Source organism: Ambystoma mexicanum, chromosome 12 (genome assembly GCF_040938575.1).
Source record: "Ambystoma mexicanum isolate Mex_15411 chromosome 12, UKY_AmexF1_1, whole genome shotgun sequence".
Lineage (NCBI taxonomy): Eukaryota > Metazoa > Chordata > Amphibia > Caudata > Ambystomatidae > Ambystoma > Ambystoma mexicanum.
In genome coordinates this window covers 93,435,805-93,455,020 of record NC_090936.1, presented here as the reverse complement: position 1 = coordinate 93,455,020, position 19,216 = coordinate 93,435,805, and the positions used below count along the sequence as shown (strand labels likewise).

General features: G+C 48.8%; 1 protein-coding gene across 2 annotated transcripts in view; it reads left to right on the top strand.

The window, feature by feature from the left end:
* RELN (reelin) overlaps positions 1–19,216 on the top strand; it is a 2,335,047-nt gene that overhangs the window by 671,711 nt on the left and 1,644,120 nt on the right. For both annotated transcript variants that reach the window (XM_069628072.1, XM_069628071.1), the window contains exon 6: positions 7,622–7,700. In XM_069628072.1, the coding sequence (XP_069484173.1) occupies positions 7,622–7,700 (79 nt within the window). The remainder of the gene's footprint in view (positions 1–7,621; positions 7,701–19,216) is intronic.

Genomic DNA, 19,216 nt, shown 5'->3' with positions numbered 1-19,216 from the left:
CCTGGTGCTCTCCAAGGAAGCGCAGGACTTGTGGTGCTGGACCGTCGGACAGGGGATGTTCCTCATTCCTCTCCACCTGGCGGTAGTCAAGAACACCATTGCAGACTCCCTCAGCAGGGAACTGCCCTCCTGCCACAAGTGGGAGCTTCTTCAGGATCAGGTGGACTGCCTATTCGTCAAATGGGGCAGGCCCCAGATCGATCTATTTGCGACGGCAGCAAACTCCAAGTGCCAGAAGTTTGCTAGCAGATTCCACCAGCCGAGGAGCGTGGGTGACACGTTCTCCTTCCTGTGGGAAGGGCTGTTCCTGTACGCATTTGCTCCATTCCTGCTATGATTCATCAACCTGCTCAGGCAGTGTCCATGCAAGATGATACTCATTGCCCCGGCGTGGCCGAGGCAGATTTGGTATCCAGACCTTCGCAGCCTGTCAGCATCACCATGACCCAGGCTCGCTGAACCGGATGGCTTTGTTCCTAATGCTCTAGACTTTGGAGTATATGAGTTGCCTGTGGTTTGCAGGGAGGTCGACGCCAAGGCCAGGGCGTTGTCGACCTTGAAGTGCTAAAGTCACAAGTGAAGCATTTCTCTACGTGGTGTCGGTCTCAGAAGATTACCCCTCTCAGGGTCATGGCCCCGCAGGTACTTCCATACTTGCTATCCTTGGCCAAGGCCGACTTGCACACACATCTATCAAGGTACATCTGGCGGCTATCTACTGCTACACCAGGTCTCCAGGAAGGTCATCACTTAAGTCACACTGACTAGTCAAGGAATTTTTCCTACCGGTGAATGCTCCTGCCCCGGCGTGGGAACTCAATGTTGTTCTGATGAGGCTCATGGGGGGCACCCTTTGAACCTATGCATCAGGCACCACTCAAGTTCCTCTCGCCGAAAACAGCTTTGCTTGTGGCCATCACCTCTGCCTGGAGAGTACGTGAGATCCAGGTCCTATCCTGCAAGTAACCATACCTGACTTTCCACAAATTGAGGGTGGTGATGCGTACACACCCCTCCTTCATGCCGAAGGTTCCGTCGGAATTCCACCTCAACGAGCCTTTGGTGTTACCTGTTTTTTTCCCGAAACCTTTGTCGCCGGCGGAAAGGGCCTTGCACTCGCTGGACGTTGCTCGTGCCCTGAAGTTCTACGTAACGGTATCAGATAATAATGTCCCTGTATATATGGTTGCTGTATATAATGTCTCCAGTAAAAGTTTGTGGCAACATTATATAAGTGACCATATATTTAGGGACACGAGGAGCGGGGGGTTGCAGGGGTGTCCCCCGCAAGTTCCATGTAATAATATATCTGCAAAAAATAGCTATTTTTTGGTGAATTTGTTGCATGGCGACATTCTTGCAGGGACATGATTACATGGAAACCTACATGACAGGCAAGAAGAGTTTTCGTAAGACCTCACAACTGTTTGTGAACTTTGATCCTGTGAACCATGGGAAGGCCTTGCCCAAGGATTCCATTTCAATGTGGCTCTTCGGCTGCATCACGCACTATCATCAGTTGCGAACTAACTGCTGCCCAGCCGTCCTAGAGCCCACTCCACCAAAGTGGATCGCTGCAACGGCGGCATTCCTGTCTGGTGTGGCTCTGCCGGACATCTGCAGGGATGCTACGTGGAGGTCCACACACACCTTCATGAAGGTCTGCTGCGTCGACCGGGATTCCAGGGAGGAGTCTAGAGTCGGCCAGGCAGTGCTACGCATCCTGTTCGCTTGAGGTGAGTCTGTTCCAGGGGTAAGTGTTGATTACTTCTGTTGAGCCTTGCCACCTCTCGTTGTTGTGGAATATGTACTGCTGTGTGTTTGTTATTCATGAGCATGTGAATCCATGCTAGACCCCATGCTGGAGAAGGTTTAAGTTACTTACCTGTCACTATTGTTCTCCAGCATGGGTCTGGCATGGATTCACATGCAAACCCTCCCTCCATCCCCTCTGTGGCACTTCTTGACCAAATTGCCATTTTACCTGCTTACCAAATCTGAAGGTGGCTGCTAGAGAAGGGGCTTAGGGAGGGGACTGTCATTGGTTGGGGGCAGTATGACCCAGAGTTCAGTAATTGGTTTAGAGGAGAAGACAGTTTTTAAGTGAAAGTGTAACTGTTTTTTTTTCTTTTACCAAGGATTTCCAGCCTGAAGACAGAGAGTATTCATGATCATGTGAATCCATTCTAGACCCATGCTAGAGAACAATAATTACAGGTAAGTAACTTAAACCTACACTGATGCGGCCAACACCGCCTTCCACCCCAGCTGTAACAGTGGTTTACCTAGCTCAGATGGGCACTGGTACGGTCTCAGATACGGCCACTGTGCAGACCAATGAGTTTGATTTTGTGTGGAGACCCACTGGGTGCCGACAAGCCCTCCTTGGCATCGCTGCCAGAAGAGGGGGGGGGTCATTCCACTCCAAGATCTCTGGTCTGGTGCCCGAAGAAAAGAAGGAGGGGTTCCTTTTTCAAAGATGCAAATTGTCCAGGAAAACTGCGACATCCATCTCTTTGCTGGAACGACGTTTGGGATGAAGGCGAGGCTCTCATGAAGACCCCAAGCTCTGCACCAGCAAAAAGGGACAGGCTTGAGAAAAAGTGTAGAGTGCCTGACTCAGCTGCTAGATGCAGATCGCAGCTGTCGCTGGACTGTGTGCACACTAGGAAGCGGTCAGTAAACCCATCCTTTTCCTCCATGGTACCCACTTACCAGGAGGGGATGATGCTAGATGCAATGGGCAAGCGTATCATCTATACCGCTGCTTCAATGGTGAAGGACACCAATGCCTTGGCCATCCTGGCCCGTGATGATAGGGAACTATGGTTTAAGCCGGTCCAGATACTGGACCTCTTGCCTGAAGACAGGAAAACCGAAGCTCTAGCTCTGGTTCAGATGACGAGATGGCTTCCAACCACGGCATCACAGTGGCATTGGATGTTGCAGACTCCGGCTTTTGCCATATGGGTAACGGTGTGACTTTCAGACCCCAAGGTTGCCTGAAGGTCCCTAATTTCAAGCCAGACATCCAATACAAGGTGGTGGATATGCCCTTCGACAGGGATAGCCTGTTCGGCAAATTGGTGGACGAAACGCTACAAGCCATCAAGACAGACACTGAGATTGCTCGGTCACGGTGTACCTTACAGCAGCAGAGATCTTCTTCCTTTCGATCTTCTAGAGGGAAGTTCGGCAGGTCCTCTAAGGGCTACACATCCACCTCGTACCGTCAGCCCTCCCATTCCACCACTCAGGAGGCTTACAGGGGCCAGTCGCAGGCCTTCGGTGGAGGGACACAGCGTCGTCGCCTGCAGGCCAGGATGCAGACACCCAATAAGGCCTGACCAGGACCAGGACCCGGGCCCCCGCTTTCGCACACTAGTGGGAGGGCGACTTTCGCACTTTGTTGACAGGTGAGAAAACATCACCACTGACAAGTGGGTGCTGGACATAGTTCATCAAGGATCTATCCTGGAGTTCGAGCACAGGTTCCCTTGCATTCGTCCCCTGGCAAAGAAGGAACAACTACACATGGGTCAACTGCTGCATGAGGTCGAGGCCATGTTCCTCTACACCCCAAGCATTGGAAGTTCCTGCGCTTTGTGGTTCTGGGGTGTCACTATCAGTTCAAGGCTCTTCCCTTTGGCCTGAAATCAGCGCCAAGGGTGTTCACAAAATGCTTGACCAAAGTGGAAGCGCACCTCCGTCTCAAGGGCATACATGTTTACCCATATCTGGACTGGCTCGTCCGTTCCCGCTCGACGGTCCTGACGGCACAGCACACCGAAGAGACCATACGCCTGCTGACGGACCTCAGATTCTCCTTCAACTATCCAAAGTCCTGTGTGGTGCCATTTCAACATGGGCGCTCGCCTCAACATGGTCACATCTTTGGCATACCCCTCGGAGGAGAGAATGACTGCCATTTTGGGGGAGATGCATCGTCTGTCAGCACAGTGCACGACAGTTTGGGCCATCAGATCACTGCTGGATATGATGTCATCCTGCATTCACCTAGTCCTGTTCTGCAGGCTACAGATGAGACCTCTGCAGGAGTTTCTGGACACCAGGTTGCTCCAGGTCACGTACAAGTGGACGGACAAGATTGCCCTCAACCAGGAATTCAGACAAGCCATAAAGTGGTGGGGAATGCATGCACACCTCACTCAGGGAAATCAGTTTTGGATTCCCCCATTCTACACTACAATCGCCACGGACGCTTCTCTGGAGGGGTTGGGGGCACACACCGGACAACCCCACACCAAGGGCCTCTGGCTTCCAGGGGAACAGGATCTGCACATCAATGTACTGGAGTTGCGGACCGTGTTTTGGGCCCTCAAGTCTTTACTGCCTCTCCTGCTAGGATTGGTGGTGAGGATTTACATGGACAACACCGGCACTATGTTTTATATCCGGAAGCAGGGGGGGATCCGCTCTCCTGATCTTTCGCTGGAGGCACAGGCCCTGTGTCACTAGGCCATTCTTCAGGACATGTTTCTTGTCCCACCTGGCGGACATCAAGAACACCATTGTGGATTCCCTCAGCGAGAAGCTGCGATCCTGCCATGAGTGGCAACTCCAGCAGGCACAGATGTCACATCTCTTTAGTATGTTGGGCCGACCCCAGATGGACCGCTTCGCAAAGGTGACAAACTCGAAATGCCAAGAGTTCGCCAGCAGGTTTCCCCAGCCAGGGAGCCTGGGAGATGCCTTCTCGTTCACTTGGCGGGGCCGCTACCTGTACGCTTTCCCACCAATCCCGCTGCTGCTGCGGGCAATCAACACATTCAAATGCTGTCACAGCAAGATGATACTCATCGCTCCAGCTTGGCCACGTCAGATCTGATACCCAGACATACTCCACCTTTTGGTGGCCCCAGCCATCCGGCTACCTCCTCTTCCCGACATCCTCTCCAGAGAGGACGGAACAATCCCGCACCACGACCCGGCGTCGCTGAACCATCGCGACTTGGCTCCTGTGGCCCCAGAGTTTGGGCATTGATATTCCGCTGGAATGTAGGGGGGTGTTGGCCAAGGTCACAGCGTCCTCTATGCGTTCGTTCGTGTTACAGCCACAAATCGAACCGTTTCACAGCATGCTACAGGACTTAACTTACACCTCTGTGCATCACAGCTTCACAATGCCTACCGTACCTGCTGTCATTGGCCGAGGCTATATTGGCCCACACCTCCATCAAGGTGCATTTAGCGGCCATTTCCCGGTACACACGGTTTACGGGCAGGCCGTTGCTGTGGTCTCACAGGCTCGTCAAGGAGTTTCTGATGGGCCTCTTCAGGACTTTTCCATTGGTAAAGGCGCCTGCTCCGGCTTGGGAGCTGAACATTGTTCTAATTAAACCGATGGGGCCTCCATTCGAACCATTGCAACAGTCTCCTCTGAAGTTCCTCTCATGGAAGAATGCTTTCCTTGTAGCTATTACCTCGACCAGACTGGTCGGGTAGATTTAGGCCCTTTCCTGCAAACATCCATACTTGTGCTGCAAGTGTGGTGCTACAGACTTTTATGCCTAAGGTTCCTTCTGAATTCCATCTCAACTAACCATTAGTTCTCCCTGTCTTCTTCACGAATCCTTCTTTGCCCGCTGAGAGGTTGTTGCATTCGCTGGATGTTGCTCATGCCTTGAAGTTTTATGTGGCATGCACGAAGGACTTTCGGAAGACATCTCAACTATTTGTGAATTTTGGACCTGTGAATCATGAGAAGGCCCTGTTGAAGGCTTCCATCTCCAGGTGGCCCTCCGACTGCATCATGCACTGTCATCGTCCAGGACGGCAAGGAGCACATTCTACCAGAGCCATTGCAGCTATGACAGCGTTTCTCTCTGGCGTTCCCCTGCTCGACATCTGCAGGGTGGCTACGTGGAGGTCTGTGCACACCTTAACAAGATTCTACTGCATCGACAAGGATTCCGGGGAGGAATCAAGTGTCGGCAGATGAGTCTGTTCCAGGGGTAAGTGTTTGTACTTCTGTAAAGCCTTGCCACCTCTTATGGTTCTGTATATGTACTGCTGTGCATTCATATTGATGGGCATGTGAATCCATGCCAGACCCCATGCTGGAGAAGGAACAAATTACTTACCTGTAACTGTTGTTCTCCAGCATGGGTCTGGCATGGATTCACGTGCAAACCCTCCCACCTTCCCCACTGTGGCTCTTCTTGGTTCATACTGCCACTTTGCATGCTTTACCAAATCTGAAGATGGCCACCAGGGGTGGGGCTTAGAGAGACGACTGTTATTGGATGGGTGCATTAAAACGAAGATCTGACGATGTAGCAGAAGATCTTCACCGACAACGGTACCCTGATGCTGGCGACTGACTGTTAGCGGAACAGAGAAGTTTAGACCAAAAAAAACACAATTTATCTGCAAAAAACTATCAAAAAATGACAGTAGCTTGAACAGCAACTCTAGAGGATTACCAACACTGAAGCGTGTGGTAAAAATCTGAAGATGGTCACCGGGGGTGGGGCTTACGGAGACTATTGTCATTGGATGGGTGCAGTTGACCCAGAGAACAGTGATTGGTGTATGGGAAAAAGGCTGCTTTTAAAGCTCGAAGCGAAACTGCTTTCTTTTTACAGAGGATACCCGGCCTAACAGGGAATATTCAGGAGCATGTGAATCCATGCCAGACACATGCTGGAGAACAACAGTTACAGGTAAGTAACTTGTTCCTTCCAGTCATTGAAGGGGACGCTGCACGCGTCCTGTTCCATTAATGAAAATACTTTTCTAAAATGGCCACCATGGTTGTAGAAGGTGGGGCTCCATACGGAGCCCCTCTTCTATCTCCATGGCGGCCAGAAAAGCAAAGCTGCTGCGACAGGGTGAACCACTGCAATCAACGGGTGAGTGGGGTTGGGGATAGGGAGGGTGGGATTTAAAAAAAAAATCAGAACATAGGTTGAGAGAAGATGGCGGGCTCGGGAGCTTGCCATCAGACGGCTTGGAATGCGGGCTAGATCGTGAGTATCAGCCTGCGTATCTGAGCATTGTTCCCACAATTCCATTTGTTTCCCCACAATTCTTACATGCTACTTATAGGAATCGTTTAATGTTCTGGGGAAAGCCTGGAGTAAGAACAGTCATTTGAAAAATCCTACAATATGTATAGGCTGGTATATTGTAGAGAGAAGTAAAAAAAAAAAAAAAACACTTTTTGCAAAGTGAGACACATTCGCTGACAGAACTTGAAATGCTGTTTAATAGGAATATTTTTGCAATTTCACATTTTTGATACAGACATTATGACACGACACCTTAATGCCCAGAGTGCATATTATTCAGCCATCCATTGTTTTCAAATCTTTTAAATGAGAAGAACAGCGGGCCATCTGTGAAATTATTTATTTTTTTACATAGGAAACTCTGCTTCCACTCCAAAGCTAAACAATTGGAGGCCTTCTGTAGTTGCCCAATTAGGGGTGCATTTATTGACGGCTTTTACGTGCACTTGTACGCTCCGTCACACCGGAAGGAAGGCTTAGCGACTTCTGAATACTCCCAGCGCAGCTTCATGCTAGTATGTTTGGCAGCAGGCGGATGCTATGCAAGGGACCAATGTTCATTTCTGTCTACTTTCCTTTCCCCTTAGCGGAAATTCACAATGACAACATTATCCTCCGAGATGATTTCGACTCTTACCAGCAGGCCGAGCTGAATCCAAACATCTGGTAAGTTTCTGGTTGAATTATCAGTATGAATTTGGTTTACTTCGCGCTCACTAGGCATAACTTTTTATTTTTTATTTATTTTATTGTTCATTTATAACGGGCTTAATACCAGCAAGTGGTTTCTAAGCGCAAGATCGGGATCCGAACCTGTGTTGCGCTGCGTTGTCTTGCTTCTAAGACAAACGTGTTGCCCCTGAGCTATCCTTCCTCCCCCTGAGCTCTCTTGTATCTGCGCCTAGGAGACAACGATTTCAGATCTTTGTAGACGTGCTACATTTGTTCAAAAATGGGGTTCTATAGTTTAAGCTTCATCTCCAGCAGGTGCCTGTTTAGTACCCAGAGAATTGGCGGTGGCAGATGCAATTAGGAGATGCTACACAGGCAATGGGCAGGCTTTGGGTCTATATATGAAGTGGGCATTGTGTGGTTGAGGTTTGCGAAGTGCATAGGGAGCGGTTCTGTGCCCTCTTTGCGGCGTAACGTAAGGCCATGGCGGATGGGATAATGTGCCACTTGCCAGTGGTGTGCGTTGAGGCGGCAGAGCCCTTGCCTCAGCTCTCCAGCCCGAGCATTCTATTTGTAGGATGGTGCTGAGAAATCTGTAGTCTTAGCACTACGTAAAGGAGGCTGAAGGGACTTTTACAAGAGCTACACGGGTGACATGGTGGCACTAGCTATTTGTAACTGTGAAGGCTAAGTGGGAAATTTGAGTACGGTGTGTCGTAGAGTTTTGACATGCATCAGTTTTTCCACAAAAGGTATTGGTTCATTAAACTGTGCATAGAGATGTTACCGATTGCAAGCCTTCGCCATAACTGGAATAACAATGTGTCTTCTGGGTGCCCGCCCTGTGGCAACATGAATGAAACGATGATTTCTTAATGGCGCGTTCAGCTGCAGTGCTATCAGGACCGTTATTCTTGGCTCGAGTTTGTCGGACTATTGATGAAGCCATGTTTGTTTGCACCAACTCTAGTGATGTATTAGCAGTATATGCTACCCGTAATTACCTTGGAGGGATCGAAATTGAGATTTGTTCACCAGGAGCAAAAAACAACTCCTGGGTATCGGGCATAACCAGTTAGGAAGGGGCTATGAGTAGGAAACCAGGAGCTAGTACGTAGCACACAGCAAATATAACTGCGCAATATGCAAACTCTAACTTTTTGTCCATTTTATATTATCCAATATGCTCTAAATGTCCCCTAGGTGAGTTGGTTATTCTCCTCGATATGCATTCCCAAACATACACTGTAGATATCAGACAGCGAGGTTTGTATGGCACAAAGTCAAAAGTAGCTCCTGGTCGTTGTTGGTGTCAAGCTAAACAGGCTCCCCTGGTAACCAGGAGCTAAATAGCTCCCAGCAATGTCGAACCCTGCCTTGTGTGGGCATGGAGGGCAAGACTGAAGAAGGTACAGAGTCACTGATAATGATGTTGGCACATTTTCTTTTTTCTTTCAATGAAGATCATTCGTATCACTCCTGTCAGCCAGACCTGTTGTTTCTTTATATTTTAATGAATTGTTTTAAGGGATTATTGCAAAGTCAATGTTGGTCTTTATGACATTATTGTTGAAATAAAGCATTATGAAATGAAATGTAGTGGTAAACGTTGAGAAACTTGCAGCAGTAGACCAAAAACACCAATAATACTTCTGAGCGCCAGAAACTGGTTATGGATCCTGAGCACATGAACCCCATGATAAGGGTCATACGTGTCATGTCCATGAACATTAACTGCAGTCCCAATGAAATGGCAGAAAATGCCATTTCAGACCATTCACAATAAATAAAGGTCTGGCAAATATTTGCAGAAAGGTGCTACCAGCTACATGTAGAAGACTATGCTGGAAAATGTGTGTGAATTTCCATGCTGGGTTTTCCCATTGCACTGGTAAAAAGGCACCAATCATTTCAGAAATCGAATGCTGAACCTTTTAGTACAATTGATGCAGGAGTTTGAAAGCTAATGGGCGTGTCAGAAATGCATCTACAAGTGTACATGGCATAGGTATTAGCTCTGGATTTCTGTCAAACGCAGGTACATTCAATTTCTGTGGAGAGAGGTCCTCCCATGAAATAGATAGGTGTCACAATGATTAAAGATGCATGGTGGAGCCCCCTGCGTGCATATGGGGACAATAGGGGCTTGAATATCTGCAACCAACACCCACAGAGCCCCATCCGCTTGGTCTTCATCTGAAATCAATAACTGTGCGTGTACACTGCCAGGCACCTGAAACATACAACTGGAAAATTAATTTTATTTATTTTATTTTATTGGACATTGGTAAGGCGCCTATAGACAAGTGTTTCCAGCCACCAAAACTGTTTTAAGACTCTTCTGAAAAGTTGATTGTTTTTGTCACCTTTAATGAAAGTTCTCCAAATAAACTTAATATGATCTACAGGAAAGAGGTCAATATGACATGGTAGTGTTGGCACCTGAATGTCTGGTGATCGCTGTTCACATATTCATGATCTGTTTTTTACATTTTTTTATTATTGTGTATTTGGTTAAAAATAAACCTTAAACACAACTTTATCCAAAATACAAAATGGACAATTATGCAGCACAATCATAAAATCATAAAACATTGTTAATATTTTCAGTTCTTCTGCAAAGTCCATTATTCAACTTATGACCCAACCAGCCTTTCCAAACAATAACATAATAGATACATACTCCATATTGCCCTTCCTTACTTAATCCAATATATGTTACTGGCAGACCCGATCCCCTTCCATCAACAGCTTCACGGCTTCCCGCCAAACATAGTACTCTACACCAGTTATAACCAGTGAGTTCGATCCATATAATGTGCTCCAAAACTGATCAGTGTATATACCATCATACTCCTACGTCCCGTCCCCTTTCCTCCATACTTATGGGACATTCCTCCGTCCTGTGGGACGGGACCAGAGCACTTTGTAAAAAGCATCACATTTTTCAAAAATGTGTCCTTCCTCTCTTTTTAGGCAGGGCACTGCACGCAGCCGTAACCCTGCCCTTCTTAGCTCCGTCCAGAGCATTGCCCATCAGTCCTTTCTCCGCTCGCTCAGGACTGGACGCACTTGCATCTTCGTAAGATTTTTTCCTTCCAGTTCCTCCTCTCTTCCTCTGGTTTAGCGGTCGTGTAGTAGTCCGTCTATACCGTTTCAGCTAGACTTTCCAAATAGTTCTTCTTGTCAGCGACGCTTCGCTAGGGCAAATCCCCATCCTCTGTGCTTAGAGTGTTTGGGTCCGGATCACCGGTGGGACTCGTGCTTTTATTGTGACTCCCTTTCGGTCCAGGCGCTTCAACGTCATTTGGAGCGGTGGGAGGAGGTGTTTCAACATACTCCTCCGGCGCATTTTCTAACTTTTATCGACGAAAAAAAGAACTTTTTAAGGCACCCCAGCCGGGGGACTCATTCACGGGGTCTTCCCGGTCCGGGAGGAGCGTCAAAAGCTCTATTACTGGGGCTTGCCCTGAGGTGCCTTGTAGGCCTAAAAATTCTACCAGAGTTTTGTCAGAGGGCATCCTTAAGGGGCCTATCGATACCGGATTGCATTCCGAGGCCCGCCCTGTGAGGGCTGTTTGTGGGCCCAATTCTACTGAGGCATCGGGTACCGGAGCTAGCTCCGAGGTCTCCTTGGTTGGAGCTTCCCGTAAAATCACCGGGGTACTCCCTGAGACTTCGGTTGGGGTTGCTGACACCGAACGAAAGTTCGAGGCCTCTCATGCGGGGGCTTATACCGGACTAGGGTCTGGGGCCCGTCATTTAGAGGGTAAGGTGACAACAGTTCTGAGAGGCCTGTTAAGGTCTTGTTGGTGAGGTGTGTTCCTCATCGTTCCTGCTCTTGCTGAGACTCCAGTTCCGTTGAGGGGGCACAGAGTGAGGTTTCGGGACCGTAATCCCTCCGTCACCGGCAGCGCCAAGGTACTTCCTTCGAAGGCTAGTTTGGCTGTTACGATGTCACAGAAACATTGTAGGCCACACAGTACCGGCTCGGCCGAGGTTCCTTGTGTTAAGGCTAAAATGAAGACCCCTGACCCACCTGTGAAGACCCCTGCTTCACTTCCACACGTGTCGCAGTTCTCCTCAGGTTCTGACAAAATGGCGGCCGTTCCCACCAAGACCACGGCGTCCATTTTGGATACATCCCTTACAACTACGCCATCGGCCCTAGGTGTAGGGGGCGCTTTTTCAGATGAACATGGGTTTCCTTGTGCACATCCGCTTCGTCCAGTTTATGACTGGAAAGCGTGGATGCCTCTACCGCACAATGTCTCGCTTCCTGCGGCATCGACACCCTTGATTTACGTAGACAACAGTGGGGAAGGAACCTCTTGGCAACCCTCTCCCTTATGCCCCTGGAGTTACTCCGCTCATGAGAGGCCTCCTTCTGTCGCACCTAAACCGTTGGCGGAGGACGTCTTTATCGGCAGGTTTCAAATACTGATGCGCTCCGACCCCATGAAGGAGTATTTTCGAGGCTTGTTCAGGGAGATTTGCCCGCCTGCGCCGACAGTCCCGGCTGCGGTGCATGTTCCTCCGCCGGTACCGCCTTTATCGGCAGGGCCTCCCCCATCTCTCCCACGCCTGCCTCCATTGTCCCCAGTGGACACGGCTGTTGGGGTACCGGATGTGACTGAACCTGATCCGGACCTATTGGATGATGTACAGGGCGAGCAGGACAGCGAAGACCAACCCCGCTCTGTCAGAGCTTTTCATGACCGGGTTCTGGGCATGATGTGTCTGTTAGATGTTCCAGTACCTGAGGCACCTACTCCGGAGGAGGGCGTGCTTTTGGGGGCGTTCACCTTATCTCCTTTGGAGTGTACCAGCTTGTTCTTGCAGAAGGACATTTTGGCCGAGGTCCATAAAGTTTGGGAGAAACCACACTCTGGACTGTTTGTCAACAAGAAGATTGACGCGCGTTATAGGCTCCATTCTTAGGAAGAGGTGGCCTTAGCGTCGTGTCCGCCCCCCTCCTCCACGGTAGTGGCGGCAGCCACTCTGCAATCCAGACCTGCGTCATCCTCTTCTACGACGGCTACACAGGTTCTGGCCAAAGAGGATAAGCTTCTTGACTCCCTTGGGAGGAAGATTTTCGCTAACTCAGCTCTGCAGCTGCGTCAAGCCAATGCAGAACTGGTGTTAGTGGGGGCGAATGTGAAAATGTGGAAAGGTCTGTCGGAGTTGGAGGAGTTTATTCCCGCTGAAAAGTTGGAAGATTTCAAAGCGGGTTTGTCGGATGCCAGGGTCTTGGCACAGGATCTCCTGGAGGCTGCAGCTCACCATGTCGACACCTCGGCCCGAGGCCTCATGCTCGGTGTGGACACCTCTCGTCATGCCACCAAGTTCTCCAAGGAGGTGCAGGATAAGGTTTTGGACCTGCCTTTCGATGGCAAGGAGCTCTTTTCTTTCACTCTACAACTGACCTGGAGCTGACCAAAACCAAGGACAGCACTCAGACCGCCAAGTCCTTGTCTGTCCTGGTTAAACCTCCTTTCAGGACTCAGAGATAGTTGTCAAACCCTTGGCCCTCCTCTGGTTTCAGGGTTTTCTTAGACCAGAAATCCTGCAGGGTTGACACCCCTTTGGAAAATTCCCGTCGAAAGGCAGCAATGGAGCCGGTTTTTCTCCTGCTAGTCAGCCTCCTCCCCAGGGTCCGGTGATGCTGCCACCGACAAGCCAACAAAATGAGGGTTTTCTGCGCTTGCACGAGACCCCGGTGGGAGGACGCATTGCGTCTCATTGGGAGGTGTGGAAGACCATCACTGAGGACCGGTGGGTCTTGTCAGTCGCTCAGGCGGGCTTCCGATTGCGCCTTTCCCCTACCACACCCATAAATCCTCCCTTCCAGCAGTCGGTGTCCCCCTCCCTCAGAGCCGAGATTCAGAAGTTACTGGATCTCAGGGCGGTGGAACCCGTTCCTCTAGTGGAGTGAGGGGAGGGCTTCTATTCCCGGCTGTTTACGGTGCCCAAACCCAACCAGGCTGGCCTGCGCACCATCCTAGACCTTTCCCAGTTCAATCTCTCGCTACCCCAAGAGAAATTCAAGATGATCACACCCTGTCAGATAAAGTCCTCTTTACAGAAGGGCGATTGGCTCAGCGTGGTGGACCTTCAGGATGCGTATATGCTTATCCTGATTTGGAATCCGCATCGCAGATACCTACGGTTTTCTGTGGGGGGGGGAGGACTTCCAGTTCTGAGTGCTCCCTTTTGGCCTCAGCTCGGCACTGCGTGTCTTTACGAAGATGATGTTGGTAATCACAGCTTATCTTCGGCAACAGGGTATCCATGTGTATCCATATTTGGACGACTGGCTTCTGCGCAGTCCTTGTCCGCTGAAAGCCTCGAGCAATCTTCAGTCTCTCCTCCAGCTGCTGTTTCACCTTGGGCTGTCGGTGAACTCGCGGAAATCTTCCATGACCGTCTCTCAGACCTGATTTTCTTGGGTTTTCGTTGGAACACGATCGACTGCAGGGTTTACCTGACCGGGGACAGAATGGCGGATCTGTTGACCATGTGTCAGATGTTTGCGCAGTTGTAGAGCATGTCGGCCTGGTGGTTCCAGAGGCTTCTGGGCCTCATGGCCTCGTGTGTATTGGCTCTTCCCTTTGCCCGACTCAAGATGAGGAGGACGCAAATGGCTCTTCAGAGTTCTTGGCATCAGGCTGTGGATCCGGACTCCAAGAAAATAGCGATGGTGGTCATCTCTCAGCAACCTGTCGGTGGGAGTGGGTGTCCAGGACCCCGCTCCAATGGTGACGATCAAGACAGACTCCTCACTTCTGGGGTGGCTGCGACGTTGGATCCTCTTCAGGTCTCCGACCTCTGGCCACCACAAGACAAGTTCCTTCATATAAATCATCTGGAGCTTCTAGCGATTTTTCTTAAGTTCTATTTGGACAGAACTTCTGAACTTAGGAGTTCTTCTCAACTTTTGGTGACCATTGGCAGCCTGCAAGGCAAGCAGGCCTCCAAAGCGACTATCTCCAGATGGATTGCTGCCTGTATTTCGGAGTCTTACACTGTTCAGTGCCTACAGCCACCTAAAGGGATTCATGCACATCTGGTACGGGGCAAGGCAGCTGCTGTTGCCTTTCAAAAGTATGTCCCCTGGGAGACCAATGCAAAAGGGGCTACTTGAGCCTCCTCATCGTTTTTTTGTAAACATTACTGCTTGGACTTGAGCTCCAGATCTGATGCTCAGTTTGGGCAGGCCGTGCTGAAAAACCTTTTTCAGTAAAGGGGTTTCCATCCACCCATAGTTCATGTGAGGAGTGCTTGGGAATCTCCCATAAGTATGGAGGAAAGGGCACGGGACGTAGGAGTATAACCAGGTTACTCACCATAGTGACCACCTTACTCCTAGTCCATAGTCCCCTTTCCTCCATACGCCCGCCCGCTGTCCCCTCTAATAAGGTTCCTCTATTATTGCTTAAAGGTCTCTGACCTGGCGATAGAAAAGGACTGATGGGTGATGCGCTGGCCGGAGCTAAGAAGGGCGGGGTTACGGCCACGTGCTGTGCCCCGCATAAAAAGAGAGGAAGGACACATTTTTGAAAAATGTGATGCTTTTTACAACGTGCTCCGGTCCCGTCCCACAGAACGGAGGAATGTCCCATAAGTGTGGAGGAAAGGGGACTATGGACTTGGAGTAAGGTGGTCACTACGGTGAGTAACCTTGTTAGTATATACCATCAGATTCTGTCCCAAAACCAGAATAGGCTTCATGATACTGTAATTCCAAAACACTACATTGCGTTCAGGATAGGTCAGCTGGTTTCCACCTGAGCCAAGCACAGGCGGCAAAGTCTATCTTCATATCGATTCATGATCACATTTATTGTATGAAGGCCAGATAAAATCAACATGGATTTCCAAAATGTGTTATACTTCCTCACAATATTTTTCTGAGCTGACTAAGCTGTTTCAATCTGAACCTATAAATACATATGGGGCTGATTTACTAAGGTCAAAAAATATCTTAAGCAAGACTAAATTTACTAAGCTCAAAACAATCCCGTAGATAAAAGCAAAATTTCTGAGCTCCAAAAAATACTGTATGTAAAACTTAGGCCAAACATGGATTTAGGTTCTTCTTACGCAATTTTTTGGAGCTTAATAAATCAGCCTCATATATATGTAACAGAATACTACTTTTTCGTTTAATTTGACTAACATTAAATGTGAACTTTCTTAATGCACAGTGTATAGTAAAATACATAGCATGGAATCGAGATGGCAATAGAAAATGCATTCGTCTGACTTATAAATTTGACAGCAATTGACCATTCTTTCTTAAAAGTGGAATAACCATTTTCTTGGGTCAATATATTTCAAATAGAAGTGTAAGAGCCCCTCTGCTGAGAACGAACATGGCCAAATGATCTGCTCTTTGGGAAAGTGCCCTCTCAGGAGGGTCTACAACCACCTTTCAGCTTGTTGTACCTTTCACAGAGGAGGAATATCCATTTGCAATCAGTCTGGTCCCACCCATTAGGGCAGTCCAGCACCGAAATGCTACGCAAGTCTTATCTGAACAAGAGAAACAATAGCAACCCCAGACACGCATTTTCGGCCTAGTTGGCCCTCATCAGTGAGGTGAAGCTGTGCCTCTCTAAAGCATAGTGAGCAAGGGGTCCACTTCAGAAAGATCTTGAAGGTCCCTCCAATGCCATTTGTGGACTTGAGACCTCGCGTTCAGACTCTTTCTACACTCCAATCTGTCTCTTCGAAGGTGTTGACTTCGAGCTCCTCGACGTCGAAATCAACATTGTTGAAGTCTTCAACATCCTTGTTGCGCTGTCTAAGGTTTTGAAACCACATGAGCACAATTTATGAGCAGGAGGAAGAGTAGGAAACCCTGTATTCGGGGTTGGCCTTGATTATGGCACTCCTGATGTCCCAGAAGAGCTCATCTCAGAGGAATCTGGGATGATGGACCTGGGTGAGACACTTAAAGATGCTAGTGGGCTGGAACCTTCTCCACAGCTGGAGTTTGGTACACCTAAGGGATCTAGGCATGCTGATGTATCATACAGATCTGTGATGTCAAAGGTCATTCAAGTATCATGTCTGGGGTAGAGCTTCTGTGGAGTTTGAATAGGATGATTTAACTCACATCCTTGATAAGGGTCCGACAAAGGATCCCATACTCCTATTCCATACAACAGTCAGAAATGGAGTCCTTGAAAATTGGAGGTAACCAATTTCTACCTCTGCAGTGAATAAAGATTTCACCAAGAAATATATACCTTTTGTAATTGTATTTGGTTATTTATAACATGCTTAATACCCAGAGGTGTCTAAGCGTGGACCCGGGGATTGAACCTGTATTGCTCTGCATCGTCTTGCTTCCAAGGCGAGCGGGTTGCCCCTGAACTATCCTCCCAAGACCTTCCTCCATGGACCTCGAATTTCTCTTCAAACACCCAAGCCCGGAGAGCTTGGTGGTACAAGCAGCCACTTCTACCTCCAACGGGGGGTTGAAACCTATCATTCCGCCAGACAGATAAGAGAGGATACCCTGGGGAAGAGAGTTTTCGCGGCAGGGAGCATGGCTCTAAAGGCGGTTAATGCCACCTTTGCCTTGTCCAAGTTCACTTATACTCTGTGGTAGGCGGCTGCGATGGTGTCTCAACATATCCCTGAGGGGGAGGAGATAGAGGACTTCCTAAACATCATACAGGATGGAAAGGATGCCATGTGTTCAATCATTACAATCTGGCTTTGACACAGTACACTGTGTGAGTCACTCCATGGCTGCCAGTACCATACTAAGTTGCTTGCTGAGAAAGTCGGGTTTTGCACATGATGTGCAATCTAGACTTTTACATATGCCCTTCGAAGGTTCACAACTCATTGGCTCCAGGGGAAATGAAGGTTTAGAGAAACTGCAATCCTCTAAAGCTGCTGCTAAATCTTGAGTGCTACAATTCAGCAGCCGCAACAGGGCCAACCTTTTTCAAAAGGTTGGAGGGGTTGGTAATTTCCTTTCTACTCCTCCGTTGGAAGATCGAGAGGCCAGTTCTCTCAGAGGGGTCAAAGGAGACAGCCTCATGGTTCACGAGGACGTGGAGGCAGAGGTGCTTCTACACCCTCAACCTCTTTGCCATCCGCAACCTCTGCTGCCCCAAAACCACTTTAAGGACTTAACCCACAGCACTGTGATAGGAGGCAGGTTATCTCAGCATCTGGAAGAGAGCCGAAGTATTATCCCTGTTGCATGGGCACTGCAAACAGGTTCCCTGGGGTACTGCCTTCCTTTTCTAAAGAGGCCTCTAACTGTCCCCAAGAGGCCGTCCTTGAAAGATCCAGACCTGCTCCTCCTACAGGAGGTATTAATCCTGTTAAAGAAAGGTGCAGTCGAATAAGTACTGTAAGAAACCTGAAGGTGCCTCGCTCGCAGTCCCCGGGGATCTGTCATCCAGGTGACCAGGACACGCCCATCGCTTTTGGATCAAGTTCCTGGGGTGGACCAGTGCGGGAGGTTCACCTGGATTGAGGGGTCTTCGGGCATTGGAAGTGGGATGCCGGATGATGAGAAGCGGTATCCCCTTCCCTGTAACACCCTTTCCCCATCCTACCAGGTAGGATAACTAAGAACTCAACACCCCCCCCCATCCTTACACAAACACTTTCTCACGGACAGTTCACCATGAGCGACAACGAACCAGAGTCGTATACCTGACATGTCCCATGTAGAGGAGGTCCCAAATGCAGCCCGCACTCCAACCGTCCATTTTGAAGTACCAGGAATGTTCATGCCAAAGTATGTGACGTATGATGAGCAAATAAACCTGCAAAGAGCCGCAGTAGGGCTCTGTCCAGTACCTATCAGAAGAACAGCACCTATTGAAGTGCCTATACCAAAGAAACCATGGACAGTAAGGTACCCATTGAGAAAACCATATCAACAAATGAAATGAAACATGGTTCATCTGAGAACAATCCCTGAAGAAACCAAAAAGGACTTAATGGAAGACGAATGGTGACGACACAAGAACCCAAACTAACACACATATAGAAGAGATGACGACAAGAGAATAACGTAAAGAGACGAAATACCATGGACAAGGAACATCGTGGACCTAAATTAAAAGGACAATGTCAAATGTAAGAAGCTTAAGCTGTTAGCATAACAAAGATATTCAACCAGTTTACGCATGTACATATGCTTGGAACCGCAAGAAAGCTGAGGAAATTGTGCGGCTTGCTATGCTTAGCAGGAAGATAGAGTGCGGCAAGCGCCACCTATACATATCTACCTCAAAAGAAGCACGTATATAAGTATATTCCCACTTTGCACAAGAAGCAGAATTAACCAAAGGTTACTAAAGGTCATACAAGAAGAGCTTCATATTTAACAAATCGAGAGTAAAAAGAACGAAACTCAGCTGAGGTAAATCGCGCCAGAAAACCAAGGTCCTATCAGCTAAATTAGACGAACAGTAGCTACAATTAATAAAGAAAGGAACAGAATATCCTGCTCTGAAAGGTCGAGATAAGAA